At 42.3% G+C, this 18,411-nt stretch overlaps 1 protein-coding gene across 6 annotated transcripts in view; it reads left to right on the top strand.

Moving 5' to 3' along the window:
- The window catches only part of SYTL3 (synaptotagmin like 3), a 1,329,495-nt gene that overhangs the window by 1,303,161 nt on the left and 7,923 nt on the right, over positions 1-18,411 (top strand). For all 6 annotated transcript variants that reach the window (XM_044061986.1, XM_044061992.1, XM_044062018.1 and 3 more), the window contains one exon: positions 4,954-5,159. In XM_044061986.1, coding sequence (XP_043917921.1) covers positions 4,954-5,159 — 206 coding nt within the window. The remainder of the gene's footprint in view (positions 1-4,953; positions 5,160-18,411) is intronic.

Below are 18,411 nucleotides of genomic sequence, written 5' to 3' on the forward strand. Positions count from 1 at the left end.
CCATCTTAGAAAGAAGAGTATAATTATAAATGTTTGCCTGAATCTCCAAACAAAAAAAAAAAAAACTTAAAATTAACAATCTAGAATATTTTGGTGCCTTACTGAGAAATGTAATAAAGGGTGACTAAGGATTCAGATGGTTCATCAAGTTATGAAATCTGCCTCTGACTTGCATTCATCGCTGAATATTTTTATTGCCTTTTCAAACAATTGTGTAGTGCATGGAACACACTCATTACACCCTGATACTCATAAAAAGACTAACCAGTTAAGGGCTATGGTGTTGTGAGACCTGACCTTACAAATGTTAAGCAACCCCTGCTAAGGTTGGGTTCAGCACCATACAATAAAATCTGCCAGTACAAATGACAGCAGAATAAGAGGTTTGTTTCTGCCTGCTGTTTGTCGATACAATGTCCCTGACTTCCTGTTCTAAACTTAGAAAGTTATTAGAATAACAGGATATGTGTTTGCCTGATTTTCTGAAGGATACATAGTCTGAAACCTAAACTAGTGTCATTATTTACTGTTTTCAATCCTCAGTAATTTGTTCAAAAAACATGGACTAACACACCCAACATACGAGTCAAAAATCTGGACAATTGAGAGGCATGGAAGGTAAACATGAGGGACAGCATTATACTGTCTTTCTGAAAGTGCTTTCTAAGTGTTTATAGTTGTGAAAGCAGGTAAAACACTTGCCATTTTTTTGTAACTCGTAGTACATGGAACAGATAAAGCTCCATACACTACAAAGAATTATGAGCGGTTCACCAGTGCTAACCTAATATTATGTGTTCTGGACATGAATGCCAAGATTAACTTCTCAAGCTTTGCTCTCGAGCTGAATTTCTTGGTATCCATGTCTTGAACATATAATAATGTGATTAGTGTCAGAGAACCAATCATAATATAGCAATAACCCACGCCTGGGTGTGGGTAATGCTGGATTTACCCATGGTTGGCGTGGTTTGGTCCCGAGGGCAAAGCCCGAGGGACCAAACAAAGCCAACCGTGGGTAAATCCAGCATTACACACACCCAGGCGTGTTATTATATTAATGACATTATTTAAGAAAAATAATAATTACTTTTCTTAAATAATGGCATTGTATAATGCCTCCTTGCTGCCCTTCCACCGCTGTCTGTTATCCGCGGCAGTTCTGATGTACTGCGCATGCGTAAGCTCGCGGTATATCAGAGCTGTGGGCAAAAGCAACGGAGATCTTCTCCGTTGCTTTTTACTGTTTCGCTATGTTAAATGGGTTTAACATAGAGAGACAGCCTTAAAAAAAGCAATGGAGAATTTCTATTGGTTATTTTAAAGGTGTCTTGTTATGTTAAACACATTTAACATAGCAAAGTTTGAAAAAAGCAACGCAGAAAGCAAGATCTCCGTTGCTTTTTACACACTGTGTTGCTATGTTAAAGGAGTTTAACATAGAGAGACAGCTTTAAAAAAAGCAAGGGACATATCCGTTGCTTTTTTTAAACCTGTGTCGCTATGTTAAACTCCTTTAACATAGCGAGACAGTGTTTTAAAAAAGACTTATACTAATGGAAAAAGTCTGGGTGACTGGACCTTTTTCCATTAGTATAAGTCGATTTACAACGTGCACGCTGGCCAATCAGTGTGCACGTTTTAGAATATTAATGGGGGTCATGGTATAATCATTTATATTGTTTTCTGGATTCCAAAAGCAACATTTTGCAGAATATCAGCATTCATTTTTCACCTGATGTTCCATTGGAAATTAAACAAAGAAGATACACACATTCATCAGTGTGTACATTTTTTGATGGCAATAAATAATTATTATCTGAAATCCCTTGCTGTTTTGCATTTTATTTTTAACAATATAAAATGATCAACTGAATCATCCAAAGAGGCTAATAACATTTTTGAAAAAAAAATGTTTTCAGATTTAGTTACAGGAAAGACTCAAAAAACCTAAGTTTATTCTGCTTTTGCTCATTATGTTGAGAGAAGTGCTTGTTGTGCATGGAGCACTACAACTGTACTTAAAAATCATTGAAAAGTTGTACTTATTAAGCACCTTTCTGATATCAGAAAGTTGCTTGATAGCTGTTATATCCCACCCCACTAGTCTCATGTTTAGCAGTGCTCAACGACTATAACAGAAAAGTGTCAGGAAGCCATTAAACATAAATTAAATAGCTTAATAGCTTAAATACTTTGTTTAGACATTTTAAAATGAAGTGCTTAGCGGCTTCCTAATTCTCTTCTTGGGAGGTCGTTCTCTGTGTGACAGCGGTTAATGCGATACGTCTTTCTAACCTGTGAAACACTGTTTTTTTTTTTTTTTTAACTTTTGTAGTACATGGTAGTAGGTAAATCGCCTTGCAATACAAAGAATTATGAGGTCTTTGCAGTCATAATCCTGGAAGGTATGTGTTCTCATTGAGGATGTCAAGATTCACCTCTCATGCATTTTATACAATGTAGTTTTAACTTGGTTGTGTTATTTGTCCTATTAATTCTGTAAAAATAAATTAAACTTGTTTTAACTGTTTATTCTATAATTTTATTATGTTTTTAGACATAAATTCTTCAGTTTACTGAAAGCATAGTTCACTGTTAAAGCTTCATTCAGGAATATACTGTTTGTATACTATCAAACTGTTAAATGACTACAATTTTTTTCTTTTAATCTCTGACTACAAGGGCATTGCTAATTTTCTTGTGGATAAATTCTCTTCCCATTCTTCCCACCCCCCATTTCTCATTCACATCTCTCCTAATCTCTTTAGGCTAAAACCCTTTGACACTTTGCAAAATTAAAAATGTCATTTCAGTGGTTTCATTGATGACTGCTGCAAAGCATTACGTCCCACCTAGCAAAATTCCACCATCAAATCTTCAACCTAATTATCTCCACTGGTTACATCTTTCAGGTGCAGAGAACAGTTGTGGTACACTTGTATGAATTTGACCACTCTGCTGACCATGGGAATTACAGGCCTGTTAGTCTCACAAGTATTATGGAATGTATTATACATGAAATAATAAACAAGAATATAAGTGACCTTATATCCTTCTATTTACACCAGAATGACTTTGTAAAAAGGCAGATCATGCTTGATCATTCTAGTTGAGTTCTTTGAAAGGGTTTTTCCCACTGCCTATTTGGAATTTGCCAATGACTTGACTACTATCTCTTGTATTAGTATTACTATTGACAAAGACTCCCAATTCAACTTACCTGTAAGTATCTGACTGTAGAGGTAAATTTGCTGAATGACAAAACTTGTAACATTAAGGTCATGAGTATTTGCCTTTGGCAGTAGAAGTTAATCAGAAATGTCCCACAGGTGCCTGTCCAGGGGCCACTTCTCTTTTGTATATACTTTTCTGACATGAAAGCTTATATCAAGGGATCATAGTTAACCGAGTTTTCTCTTGACTGTAGACCAAGGGAGCTTATCAAATCCAATTCTGGTACTCAATTTTTTCATTAAAAGGGTGGACTGAACAGGTGATCAATGTGTTAATCATGGGCACACCCTTAAAATAACAAATTCAGTATAGTTTCATTTGGGTAAATCCACTGTCATCACCACATACCATATAGATAACATTACATTTAAATTTGATGGAACTTATGTTAACAAACTCTTCTTTGATCGCAGTGTCTCTGTGGGGGTTCAAAAACCCTTCTACCTTGTACAGCTTATCCTTTATGGTACCTCTTCAAGATACAGAAATTATAATCCCACTCCATTCCTCCCTTAAATTATTTGAAAATAATCTGATATCATTATGGAAAGAAACCTGATAGGTATTTATTCGGTATCTTTTGAAAGGCAGTTTTAAGCACAGTAGGTTTAGTGGGTATTCACAAATGCACAACAATTCTGCGAAGAGTCAATTTCAGCAAGCCTTTTTTAAATGACTGTCAAGAAATGTGGCTAAAAGTTTATCCCAAGTATGTGTTTTTACATTTAAGTGTAAAAACTTGTATTTGAGATAACAATTAGCTGCTTCAGCCACATTCCATGTTCACAGGTATAAATAAAAAAAAAAATCACTTTTACTGTAATTCGCTTCACCCTCGAGATCAAACCACACCAGTCATGGGTAAATCCTGATATGCCTCCACACAGTTGTGGATTATTGCTTAATTGTATCATTATCACATATCTAAATCACATACGTACATTTCTGGAGCTTTTCTCCCTGGCACTCTGCTGAAGAGGTTATTAGTTCATATGGAATATTTGGTTAAAAACAAAAACATATAACAAAAGGGGTATTAGATGTTATGGAAAAAGGGTAGGATCTTGGGTTGCATCTCTGACAGTACCAAATGTGATGGGATTTGTCTGCATAAACAGAAAGTCTAGGTAGAGGTCATTAATGATTTTCTTTTATTTTGTCACCAAGTTTTATGCAGTGGTTGCAATTTGTGTTTCACTTTTGTATCAGCATTAATACTTTTTGTTCGGTGTGGTATCACATGGGAAAAGTCTTGCAAAATCTTTCTTCCTGTTTTTGTTAAGTTGGGATTTTAGAGCGTGTGAGGCCAGAGTGCAGATAAGGTATAAAAGGGCACTGGGCTAAGCTTGTTTTTCCATATGCTTGTAACTGTCCTACTAGTATTATCTGCTACACTGAATCAGAAGCCTTTCCAAGCAATAGTGAAATGACTCCAAATATGAATGCATGAAGGTACTAATTACTAATTCTATGAATAGTTTCATAAAGGTAATAATTGCTAATTCTTTATATAATGCATTATTAGTTCCTTCAGGAGTCTGCTCACCTACTCCTTAGGAGACAGTATATTTTTCATTTTTTGCACCAACGTTTATTAGCAATGCTGTTTCAGTTTAAAATGGAGGTAGTCTATTATATGGGTTCCTGAGCTCTACTATTTAGTTCACAGAAAGATGTCCATATAACTTGGTCTGCATCTATGTTTTTGTTATGCAGTTGCCTTACTCTTCCAAACAACAGAGAGCTGAAGCAAAGAAGTCCTACAGTAAAGAAGCAGACGGATCCCCAGTGGAAACATCAGTTTGTGTTTGACAACATTCCCAGGCCAGAGCTGCAGCGTTCCTGTCTTGAACTGACAGTGTGGGATCAGGGATCGTTGGGCCTAACAGACCGCTTCTTGGGTGGGGTCCGACTGTGCACAAGTAAGTGTATGTAAAATCCACCTTATCTATGAGTGAACTGTTTGGTTTGGTAGGCAAGCCAAGATGTTAACAGACATTTAGTGGAGGTAATTACCCAAGAACTACGTTTTCTTGCATAACCTATGAGAACAGTTGAAAAGCACCAAAAGTTTAAAAATAGAAAAAAAAAAAAAAAAAAAACAAGTGGGTTTTCCTCTTTGACATTTGATAAATCTCATATGAGATCTTGGTGGACCTAATCTAAATTTAATAGAAAATGGTCTCTCTCTTCAGTTTTAATTTTATCATATGAACTAAACTGCGTGATTCAGGGTCTGAGTGCAGCACATAAAAGAAAGGGCAGCCTCAAAGCTGAAGAATGGTTAAATCAAAAGGGAGTGGGGTACACTGCTGCATTACATGTAGCAATCACAGAGCTGTGTATGAAAAGAGAAAACATATTAAATACAGAAAATCTTCACCCAACTGGTCATCCTGAATAACAAATGGGTAAGGATATCTCAAAGGTTGTAGAAAGGGAGCAGCAAGCACCAGTGGATAAGGGACCACTCTCACGACCATGATGTAACTGTTGATAGAACATATAGTGTAGAAAGAAAGTGAGCAATACAGCACCTACATCCTAGACACATAGGGTTTAAAGAGCACATTTATACAGCTGAGCTGCAGCTTTCAGCTGAGCAGCTGAAGTGGGTGGATTGAAGATGGTTAGGCATAATGTGAGGTGTGGGAGGACTACTTCTCCAAGGTATTCGGGAGATGCAAGGAGTTCAGTGAATCCATGTTATGGTACATACATGTAGAGTGGCGGTGAGGTTAAGACACTTGACCTTCTGGCAGAGTGAGATCAGACGAGGAAGAGGAAGATGTTCTGTTCTCCAGAGAGGAGTGGATAAACAGCAGGTGATGTGTGGTAAGTAGCAGGGCCTGGAGAATATGGAGATGATTGTAGGTAAGGGGCAGGTGAGGTCCAACATATGTTGGGGGAAAAGCTAAAAAACATGGCTAAGTGTGGAAGGAGAGGTTGGCAGTCAAGGCACAGTCACAGACGTTTCACCGCTTATGCTGGAAGAAGAAGAAAAAAATGTTGCAGGCAGATATGGATGTACTGCATTACTTTTGATCAAGTTGCTGAGAAAGGTGAAGCCATAATGAGGCCAAAGGAGGGGGAAAAGTAGTACAGAATGAGATGAATGATTCATGAAATGTGGATATGGAAGACTGTCCATGTACTGTAAGGAGAGAGCTGATTGAATGTGTGAAGGTGAAACCGATCATTGCCTAAGGTAAGAGTGGATGGACAGCAGGTGACAGTACTGTGAACACAGAAAGTCTGACAGTATTATTGCGTTTTGTATTTCATTTCCGTGTGCTACAAAGCCAATGAGACAAAAGGCATGTGCTGGTAAAAAGGTCAGAGGTGAAGTGGGGCTGCGGAGTAAACATACAAAACTGTGAAAGAAGAAGAGCAAGGTGGAGGCTGGAGGGAAGACTTCAGTGGTGTTATGACAGCTCTGTCTACGTAAACTGCTAATGTGAAGGAAAGACAGATGTGGCACTAAAAACATGGCTATCTGCCAACTCCAGAAGGAAGACATATTTATGGACAATGGATGTGGGGATATTGCTTTCTCTGTTAGTATTGGAGATAGTCAGGTCATTCATAGGTTCATAGGTTCATAGGTTCATACTAGGCTATCTGCCCTAGGGCATTTATAAGCCTAGCCAGATTGGCTTTCGCCACCCATTTTAAATGAATTTTGCTATGCCCTTTTTCGAGGTTAGTATACTGTGCCTTTGTCTAATAGTGACACAGAAGTGATACCCGGGGTAAACCTACTATCTCCCATCCACTCATCAAGATTCCTCTTAAAGAGAGTCAATGAGGGACTCTGCCTAACCTGGAATGGGATTTTATTCCAGAGTGAAGGGAGCCTCTGGGTTATGAATCTGTCCCTCCAGCATGTCCTATTTATTTCAGTGCTGAGGTTCAAGTCTCTCGAGCGCATAGCTCGATGGGATTTGGATTTTCTGAGGTGCAGCATGTCCATTAATTCCGGGTTGGACATGGCTTTATACATCAGGCACAGATCGCCTCTGAGCAGGCAGTATGCCACTGAGTAGAGCTGGAGTTTCTTTAACCAGGCAGCATATGGCATCTCTTTGAGCCCTGTCATCCTCTTGGTGAGGTACTTTTGGAGTCTTTCCAGTTGCTGCAGGTGTCTGGTAAGGTACATCCCAAAAGGGGCATTGTACTCAATTATGGGCCTGATGAGGGATGAGTAAAGAGGAACGATGACCTCCCCTGATCTAGATGTGAATCCCTTCATGATTAGGTGGGCTATATAAAATGTTTTTCTAACCACTTTGGCCATGTGGTTGTCAAATGAGAGACTGCTATCAACTTGGGTACCCAGGTCCCTAATTACTTCTTCCGTACTTAATGGATTACCACCTATGTGGTAATTTGTGGGGACTTTGTTTTTGCCAAAGGGGATGACTATACACATTTTGGCGTTTAGCTTGAGGCCATGGCTCTGGCACCAGTTGTCTGTTTCTGTGAGGCCCTTTTGTAGGATGCTTGTGTCGGCTGGAGAGTTGATTATGGTGGCCAGTTTGCAGTCATCTGCGAACTTTGTCAGCCACGGTCCTTCCGTGTTAGCCTGTACCTCTGAGAAATATATACCGAACAAGAGAGGTCCCAGGACTGAGCCTTGTGGGACGCCACTTGTAACTGGTTTGGAGTCTGACATGGCTCCAGCAATTCTAACCATGTGGGTTCTGTCCTTGAGCCAGTTTGCAACCCATCTAGTGACATAGGGGTTTATATTTAAGCTGGTGAGCTTATCTATAATGCCCGAGTGGGGTATTGTATCAAAGGCTTTTGCAAGGTCCAGGTAGGCTGTGTGGACCACCTTCCCCTCATCAATTGCCTTGGTGACTGTTTCAAAGAAATCAACCAGGTTTAAGAGGCAGGATCTGCCCTTAACAAAGCCAAACTGGGTAGGATCCAGTGTCTGTAGGTCCCCAATATCTTTATTTATGAGGTCCATGATGATCCTTTCCATAGCTTTGCAGACCAAGCTAGTCAAGCTTATGGGGCAATAGTTTCCAGGATCCGTTGAGGCACCACCTTTGTGGAGAGGGACCACTGTTGCTGTACGCCACTCTTTGGGTACATATCCTGTAGTAAGGCTGAGATTGAACAGTAGTTTTATGTTTGGGTTTAGTTCTTCTTGGAGTTCATGTAGGATGCAGCCCAGGACACCGTCTGGTCCCATTGATGCTGTGTTTTTTTATTTGGAGAGGGTGGCTCTTACCTGAGCATCTGAGATGTCAGGGGGGCAGCACTCTGCTGGGATAGATATTTGCCCTTTTGGTAGGGAAGGGGGGGGGGTTTGTACTGAACCTGTCAGCTAAGATGTTGGCAATGTCTGTGGGTTTGGTGTATTTTTTGTCATTTTGGACTAATTCTGAGCATATCTGGGAATTCCCACCCAGGTTCCTGACATAACTAAAGAAAGCCTTGTGATTATCCTTAGTGTCCTGTGCAATTTTTCTCTTGAAGCTGGCCTTAGACGATTTTATGAGTGCCCGTAGTTTTTTGCTAATACTGATCAGAGATACCTTCCCTTTTTGGGATTTTGCTCTATCATGTAGTAGCTTCCTCCTTCTATTGTATAGTTTGTTTATGGCTGGGGTCCACCAGACAGGACGCCTAACTTTGGAGGATTGGGTCTTGGTTTTATTTGGGATTGCATGATCCATGCATTCCTGAAGGTGTTCATAGAGTGCTTTTATAAAGGATTCTGCGGTCTGGACCATATTTTCCACAGGCCCGGGGGCTTTGAAGGATTCCACCTCAGTTTTTTCTGGGCAGGGGCTGGGGTCGGGATGTGAATATCTAGTGAGATTAGTTTATGGTCTGATCTTACCAGTGAGGGATACACTTCTGGTCTGGAGCATAGAGTCCCCATGTTGGTGATGATCAGGTCCAGTATGTTTTCCCCTTTTGTGGGAGTGGCAGCAAGTTGTTCCATAGCATTTGAGTTTATAAATTCTAGGAACCTTTGGGCTAGGGTGTTGGAGCTAGAGTAATGCTCCCAGTCTATGTTAGGGTAGTTGAAGTCGCCCAATATAATGGTGTTTGGAGAGACCTTCATATTTTCCAGTGTTCTCATGAAGGCCGAGTGGGGTTCCTAGGTTTGGGAGGGTGGTCTGTAGCAGGCTATAAACTGGAAGGCAGTTTTACCCACTGTTAGTTGCACATGGATAGTCTCTGATGCTTCGTGCTGGGCCACCAACCTGGAGGTGTGGGTATCTTTGACGAATATTGATACTCCCCCTCCTTTTGTGGTTCGGTCCAAGTTTTGGGGCTGAAAAACATGGTATGAGGTATAACCTGGTAGTTCTGGGGTGCTCTCAGGAGCCTTGAACCAGGTTTCTGTTACTGCACAGATATCTATGTTCTCCATGCTAAGGAGAGTTTCGAGTGCGTGCATCTTGAGGTTTAGACTTCTGGCGTTGAGTAGCATTACTCTTAGTTTCTTATCCCTTGTGATACCTATGGAGGTGGGTTTGTCTTTTGAGCCTTGCCTAAAAAAGGCACTATGGGGGTGGCAAGAGCCTTTGCCAATAACCGAAAGCCCAGGGGTGACAGGTGCAAGCCATCCCTAGCAAAGCATCGTGGCTTGTCAAGCATGTCATCCCAGGCAGACAGGCATTGGATCCCCTTTGAATGACACCAATACTTAAGCCAATTGTTGAAATTGATCATCTTGTCTTCATATTGTGGCATCATTCTTGGTGTGGGTAAGATGCTACTCAAGGTCAGGGTCATACCGGCCTGGGCTACATGCTCAGAGAGCTCCTCTATGTCTCTTTTCATGTAGTCCAGGGAGGTACGTCTCAGGTCATTCACACCAGCATGGACAATGACTGAGGCATATTTGTACTTGCCTTGGAGTGACCTGAGTGCTTGTGTTATGTGGCGGATCTTAGCGCCCAACAGGCAGCTCACCGTGACCTTCTCCTTGTTCAGCCTGATGAGTGGGATGACAGTGTGCCTGACGATAGAGTCACCTATTACAAGTGTATCAGGTGTGTTGTTTAGCCTTAAGGGCTGTGACTGTTTGGCACACTGGCTTTGTGAGTTATGTGTTGCATGTGTTTTGTTTTGGGATAGTGGTTACTTGGGTGTCTGCTTTGGAGGTCTCTGCTGCTTAGGCAGATTTTTATTTAGAGCCTCCGAGTATGTTTTTGTGTGTTTATGTGTTTGGTTTGCTGTTGTGGTAGGTCTATGTGAGACTGGAATTGTAGTGAGTGTGGTTTCCTTCTCCTCCTGACTGGTTACGCCAGTACTAAGTTGAGGGAGCTTAGCCTCCAGTTTGGCTATATGGTTGCATCTCTCACATGTGTTGGAATTTGTTGGGAGGAGCAGATTGTTGTCTGTGTACATGAGGCAGTTGTAACATTGCCTCAAGATTCCCAGATTCACCAGCTGGACCGGAGAGGAGATTGACAACTGACCTTTGGACATGCTAGAATAGTATTGGGATTTCCTTTATAATTGAAAAAAAGGGCCAATGGGGAACAAAGTACTCGAGGGGAATTTGTGAGGGTGTAGTGCTTTTAATTTTTTTAGTGCTGACTTATATAATTGTTTTAGTGAGCAAGTGCCAGGCTTTAGAGTGGGAATAGGGTGTTTATTATGAGAACTAGATCAGTTCTAAGGGAAAAAGTGAAGAGCAGACTTTGTGGAGCCGAGAATGGTTTAAACCCAATTAAGTGGCGCTGCTCGATGCTGCGCTATGTGCAAAATCGCGCAAAGCCGCGCTAAAGCGGGTTTTATACAGGGGGACTTCAAAGAGCTAGAAATTGGCCCAAAACGGCCAATAGACTACCATATTCTTGTGCTGGGAACACTCCTCCAGGGATAGATAGGCTGCTCCAAGCTCCCCACTGCCACTGGTGAACAAAGAAGCCTCCTTTTATCCAAGAAAGGAAGTGGGCAACACAGGAACTTTCCAAAAATCCATAATACAGCAAAGCCTGTATTTGGACTACTCTAGGTCAGGAAAGACGGGAAACAAGGATATATATATATATTTTTTTGCAACAAACAGCAGGAAAATGCAATGAATATGTAACACATTATTTTGCAGCATGTATGTCATTTATGTGGTTAAGAAAAAATACTGCCATATTGATTTATATTGCATTTTGTCTCTTTCTATTTAATGGGTATGCCTTTTACAATTGCTGGATGACTCTGTGGGGGAAGGTACTAGACAAAACGGACAGAGTATTTAGTAGGGTAGAAGCAAAGCCTAAGTTCTAGAATAAGTATGACATATGATCTGCTGCGAAGGGTAAATTACATAGGAAGGGGGAGGCAGAGCATAAGCAAAGGATACGCTGCGTCATGAACACGGGGAGTAGATGATAGTAATGACAGGGTTTATGTATGAGAATTTGGCAAATGTGGTGCAGCTATCTTTGGTGTCTAAGGACTGGAGACACTAGGAACAACTAACATGCCACAGTGAGCACTGGAGCAATGTTTGCCACTTGTAGGGGCTCACCTGGCCTAGATTGATGGATAAGGCTGTCAGTCACAGAAATAAAAGGAGGAGTGGCAATAGTAATAATAAGGATTGTAACAAGGTGGTGTCACCTGGAATGCTGGTAGGCTTAATAATCCAAGACAGCACAACAGATGTAGTAATATTTCAAGAGATTAACACCAAAAATCTAGAAGTAGTGATGACTGTATTGTGGGAGAACCCTGATAAAGGACAACAGAATACACAGGTGGTGATCTTAGGTAATAGAAAGGGGTGCTGTGGATGTAGGTGTGGTGGTCATAAGTAAAGTAAGAAGGATAGGTTATTTTGGGGAGTGGAAGAGGCATGGATGTGTACAGCAGTTGTTGAAGACAGGAACAAGAGAGCAGGTGTTGGTGTGTGAACAGTACTTCATGGAAGGAAGATCAAATTTGCATTTTGGGGTGATAAAAAATAAAAGAATAGGATATCAGTCTGGACAGGTTCTTTAGTTCTTAATGGGCAGGTATATAAATGAGGATAAGAGTGCAATGGACGTAGGTGAAAGGTGCATTTTAGGTTATGCCCACGTTAGCTTGGTATGGGTGAAGCAGAGGGATGGATGTCAGTGGATTCCATGGAAGTGGATGAAGAAAGCATAAATACTGAAATATGATTGTGGAAAGCATGAGAGAAAGCAAACTTGATGAGGGTCCAGTAAAAAAGGAAGGTGGAATGGCCTGAAAGATACCTAGAGGGGGAGGGTAACCAAAGACTACGGCAGCAGAATAAGCAGATGGAGAAGCACAAAAAGAGGAGGCAACTTGAAGAAGACCTCAAGAGTATTACAGAGGGTGGTAGCTAATATGGAAGAGGAAGGATATAACAGGGAGAAGGATTCAAGGACTGAGCATTAGAATTCCCAAGCATCTCTCTAGGTTCATAGGTTCATAGGTTGATACTAGGCTATCTGCCTTAGGGCATTTATAAGCCTAGCCAGGGTGTGTTTGACTTTCGCCACCCTTTTAGATTAGTTGACTGTGCCTCTGTATAGTAGGTCACAGAAGGTAGCCCTTTTAAGGTTAGTTTACTGTACATCTGTCAAGCAGGGACACAGAAGAGATCCCAGGGGTAAACTTACGATCTCCCATCCACTCGTCAAGATTTCTCTTGAAGAGAGTCAGTGAGGGGCTCTGCCTAACATGGATTGGGATTTTGTTCCAGAGTGAGGGGAGCCTCTGGGATATGAATCTGTCCCTCCAGCATGTCCTATTTATTTCTGTGCTGAGGTTCAAGTCCCTGGAGCATGTAGCTCTAAGGGATTTGGATTTCCTGAGGTGAAGCATGTCCATTAATTCTGGGTTGGACATGGCTTTATACGTCAGACACAGATCGCCTCTGAGTAGGTGGTACGCAACTTTGTAGAGCTGGAGTTTCTTTAGCCAAACTGCATAGGGCATCTGTTTGAGCCCTTTGATCCTCTTGGTGAGATACTTTTGGGGTCTTTCCAGTTGCTGAAGGTGTCAGGTAAGGTACATCCCAAACGGGGCATTGTTCTCAATTATGGGCCTGATAAGTGATGAGTAGAGGGGCACAATGACGTCTCTTGATCTAGATGTAAACCCTTTCGTGATAAGGTGGGCTATATAGAAAGTCTTTCTAACCACTTTGGCAACGTGATTGTCAAAGGAGAGATTGCTATCTACTTGGGTTCCCAAGTCCCTAATTACTTCTTCCGTACTTAATGGATTACCACCTATGTGGTAATTTGTGGGCACTTTGTTTTTCCCAAAGGGGATGACTATGCACTTTTTGGCATTTAGCTTTAGGCCATGGCTCTGGCACCAGTTATCTGTCTCTGTGAGACCCTTTTGGAGGATGCTTGTGTCAGCCGGAGAGTCGATTACAGCACCCAGTTTGCAGTCATCTGCGAACTTGGTCAGCCATAGTCCACCCGTGTTAGCCTGTACCTCGGAGAAATATATACCGAACAAGAGAGGTCCCAGGACTGAGCCTTGTGGGACACCACTTGTAACTGGTTTAGAGTCTGACATAGCACCTGCTATTCTAACCATGTGGGTTCTATCCCTGAGCCAGTTTGCAACCCATCTTGTGACATAGGGGTTGATATTTAAGCAGGTGAGCTTATTTATGATGCCCGAGTGGGGTATTGTGTCGAAGGCTTTTGCAAGGTCCAGGTAGGCTGTGTGGACTACCTTCCCTTCATCTATGGCTTTGGTAACTGTTTCAAAGAAGTCGACCAGGTTCAAGAGGCAAGATCTGCCCTGAACAAAGCCAAATTGGGTAGGATCCACTGTCTGGAGGTTCCCAATGTCTTTGTTTATGATTTCCATGATGATATGCTCCATAGCTTTGCAGACCAGGCTAGTCAGGCTTATAGGACGATAAATTCTGGGGTCTGTTGTGGAGTGGGACCACTGTTGCTGTACGCCATTCCTTGGGTACATATCCTGTAGTAAGGCTGAGATTGAACAGTGACTTTATATGAGGGTTTAGTTCTTCTTGGAGCTCATGTAAGACGCAGCCCGGGACACCGTCTGGTCCCATTGACGCTGTGTTTTTTGCTTTGGAGAGGGCAGCTCTCACCTGTGCATCTGTGATCTCAGGAAGGCTACACTCTGTTGGGATAGACATTTGCTCTTTTGGGCGCAAGGGGGCAGAAGTTTGCACTGAACCTTTCTGCCAGGATGTTGGCAATGTCTGTGGGTTCAGTGTATTTTTTGTCATTTTGCACTAACTCAGAGCATATTTGGGAGTTGCCTCCCAGGTTTCTGACATAACTAAAGAAGGCCTTGTGATTATCTTTAGTGTCTTGTGCAATTTTTCTTTCGAAGCTGGCCTTAGATGATTTTATGAGAAATCATAGTTTCTTGCTAGTACTGATCAGGGACGCCGTCCCTATTTGGGATTTTTCTCTGTCATGTAGTAGCTTTCTCCTTCTGTTGTATAGCTTATTTATGGCCGGGGACCACCAGACAGGTCTCCTGCCTTTGGAGGAATGAGTCTTGATTTTATTTGGGATAGCATGCTCCATGCATTCCTGTAGGTGTCCATAGAATGCTTTTGTAAAGGATTCTGCATTTTGGGCCGTATTTTCCACTGGCCCAGGGGCTTTGAAGGATTCCACCTCAGTTTTGAGAAGTGTGAAGTTTGCTTTTGAGAAGTTCTTGACCGTGGATTCCTTGGCTTGGGGTGGGGATGGAATATGGATGTCCAGTGAGATTTGTTTATGGTCTGATCTTACCAATGAGGGGTATACCTCTGGTGTGGAACATAGAGACCCCATGTTGGTGATGACCAGAGCCAATATGTTTTCCCCTCGTGTGGGAGTGGTGACCAGTTGTTCCATAGCATTTGAGTTTAAAAATTCTAGGAACCGTTGGGTGAAGGTGTTTGGGCTTGAGTAGTTTTCCCAATCGATGTTTGGGTAGTTGAAGTCACCCAATATAATAGTGTTTGGAGAGACCTTCATATTCTCCAGTGTTCTCAGGAAAGCCGAGTGAGGTTCCTGTGTTTGGGAGGGTGGTCTGTAGCAGGCTACAAACTGAAAGGCAGTTTTGCCCACTGTTAGTTGCACACGGATGGTCTCCGATGCTTTGTGCAGTGCCACTAATCTGGAGGTGTGGGTATCTTTGATAAATATGGATACTCCCCCTCCTTTTGTGGTTTAGTCTGAGTTTTGGGGATGGAAAGCATGGTATGAAGTATAACCTTTTAGTGTTGGGGTGTTCTTGGGAGCCTTGAACCAGGTTTTTGTTACTGCACAGATATCGATATTCTCCATACTGAGGAGAGTCTTGAGTGCGTGCATCTTGAGGTTTAGACTTCTGGCATTGAGCAGCATTACCCCTAGTTTTTTTTCTTTGTGTTGTCTATGGGGGTGGGTTTGTCTTTTGAGCCTTGCTTAAAAAAGGCACTATGGGGGAGGCAAGAGCATTTGCCAGTATTCGAAAACCCAGGGGTGACAGGTGCAAGCCGTCCCTAGCGAAGCAACGTGGCTTGTCGAGCATGTCATCCCAGGCTGACAGACACTGGATCCCCTTTGAATGACACCAATACTTTAGCCAATTGTTAAAATTGATCATTTTGTCTTTATACTGTGGCATCATTCTTGGTGAGGGTAAGATGCTACACAAGGTCAGGGTCATACCGGCCTGGGCTACATGATCAAAGAGCTCCTGTACGTCTTTTTTCATGTAGTCTGGGGAGGTACGTCTCAGGTCATTCACACCAGCATGGACAATGACGGAGTCATATTTGTACTTGCTTTGGAGTGACCTGAGTGCTTGTGTTATGTGGTGGATCCTGGCACCCAACAGGCAACTTGCAGTGACCTTCTCCTTGTTCAGCCTGGTGAGTGTGACGTCAGTGTGTCTGACAATAGAGTCACCTATTACAAGTGTATTAGGTGTGTTGTTTAGCCTTAAGGGCTGTGACTGTGTGGCACACTGGCTTTGTGAGCTATGTGCTACGTGGATATTGTTTCATGGTAGGTGTTGCTTGGACGTCTGCTTTGGAGGTCTCTGCTGCTTAGGCAGATTTTTATTTAGAGCCTCCGAGTATGTTTTTGTGTGTTAATGTGTTTGGTTTGCTGATGCGATAGGTCTATGTGAGACTGGATTTGTGGTGTGTGTGGTTACCTTCTCCTCCTGACAGGCTGTGCCAGTACTGGGTTGAGAGAGCTTAGCCTCCAGTTTGGCTATATAGTTGCATCTCTCACATATATTTGAGCTTGTTGGGAGGAGGAGAGGGTGGTCTGTATACATAAGGCAGTTGTAACATTGCCTCAAGATTCCCAGATTCGCCAGCTGGACTGGAGAGTAAACTCGAAACTGACCTTTGGACATGCCTGAATAATATAGGGAACTACTTATTGACTGATCAGAAAGAACCAATAGAGAGCAAGTGCTTAGAAGGAGTATAAGAGGATGTAGTGCTTTAGTTTGTGTTTACCTATGAGATTACTTATACGGGCAAGTGCAGGGCTTTAGAATGAAAATAGAGTGCTTAATTAGAGATTTAGAGCAGTTCTAAGGGAAAAAGTGAAGAGCAGACTTTGTGGAGCTGGGAATAATTTAAACCTGTTTAAACGGCGCTGCTTGACGCTGCTCTGTGCGCAAAACTACGCAAAAAGAGAGTTGCAGGGTTTTAAGAGAGAGAGATCAAGGAGTTTAGAATTGACCCAAAATGGCCAATAAAACTACAGCTTCTAGGCAGTAACCACTCCTACAGGGAGCTATGTGGAATCAGAGGTGTGTGCATAGTCATCCAGTATTTGTCTGCTTGGGATGACATGATTGACAGACCTCAATGCTTTGTCAGAGATGGCCTACATCTCTCTCCCCTGGGTTTCCGGGTACTAGCTAAGGCTCTTGCCACCCTTATAGTGCCTTTTTTAGGCAGTGCTCCAAAGACCAGATTACCACTGTAACAGCTATAAATAAATGCATTCTGAGGGTCATGCTGCTCAACGTTAGAAGTCTAAATCTCAAGATGCACACACTCGAAGCACTCCTCAAAATGGAGAACATTGACATTTGTGCTGTAATGGAAACCTTGTTTAAAGAGGCAGAAAGCACCCCTGCACTACCAGGCTATAACTCATTACACACTATTCGGCCCCAAAACATGGACTGAAGCTCCAAAGGCAGTGGTGTCTCCATATTCATAAGGGATATGCACACCTCCAGACTAGTAGCCCAGCATAACGCATCTGAGATACTTCAAGTACAACTAATATTGGGTAAGACGGTGATCCAGGTCATAACGTGCTATAAATTCCCAAACATATCCCTAGACTCTCACTCCACGTTCCTAAGCAACCTGGAATCTATCAAGGTCCAACCCAATGCTCTCTTACTAGGAGACTTCAACTAACCCTCCATCAGCTGGGAAAACTACTCAAGCACCAATACACTGGCCCAACACAACAAAAGTTCCAGTGCCCTGGACCAGCTCATTCTGACCCCCACTAGAGGAAGCAACATCCTTGACCTGGTTATTACTAACATAGGTGACCATTGCTCTACACCAATAGTCAATCCCTCCCTGTTCAGATCCGACAATAAACTAATCACCATGAAAATCCACCCCCCCCCCCCCGCAAATGTAAAAAACTTCTCCAGAGTTGACTTTGCACTCCTAAAAACAGAGGTGGCTAACTTCACAGCACCCATGCCAATGGAAAATAGCTGCATGACTGCCAAATCATACACCAATGCACTATACGAACATGTACATAAATGCATGAAACTAGCCATACCCAACAGAACCAAGATGCTCTCCTCCCAAAAAATGAAGTCAATCTGGTGGTCCCCTGTCATTAATAAACTCTACAACAGCAGGAAGAAACCATTGCAGAAAAAGGTGACGTGCCAAGTCTGGAAAAAATCCCTTATTAGCCTCAACAAAAAGTTGAGATCCCTCATCAAATCCTCTAAAGCCAGCTATGATGGCAGAATTACATCAGACACTAAAAACAATCACAAAGCCTTCTATAGGTATATCAAGAACCTCCACGGCAATACCCTGATTGGCTCTAAGTTACTGCACAATGGTACCTCCTATACTGAGCCAACAGATACTGCCAGCATACCGGCCTACAGATTCAGTGCCAACTTTACCCCTCTCTCCCTCTAAAGGACCAATCCCAATATCAGAAGAATGCCAGGCATGCAGCATTACTG

The sequence above is a fragment of the Protopterus annectens genome, chromosome 1.part0, assembly GCF_019279795.1.
Source record: "Protopterus annectens isolate FY-2018-M chromosome 1.part0, PAN1.0, whole genome shotgun sequence".
Taxonomy (NCBI): domain Eukaryota; kingdom Metazoa; phylum Chordata; order Ceratodontiformes; family Protopteridae; genus Protopterus; species Protopterus annectens.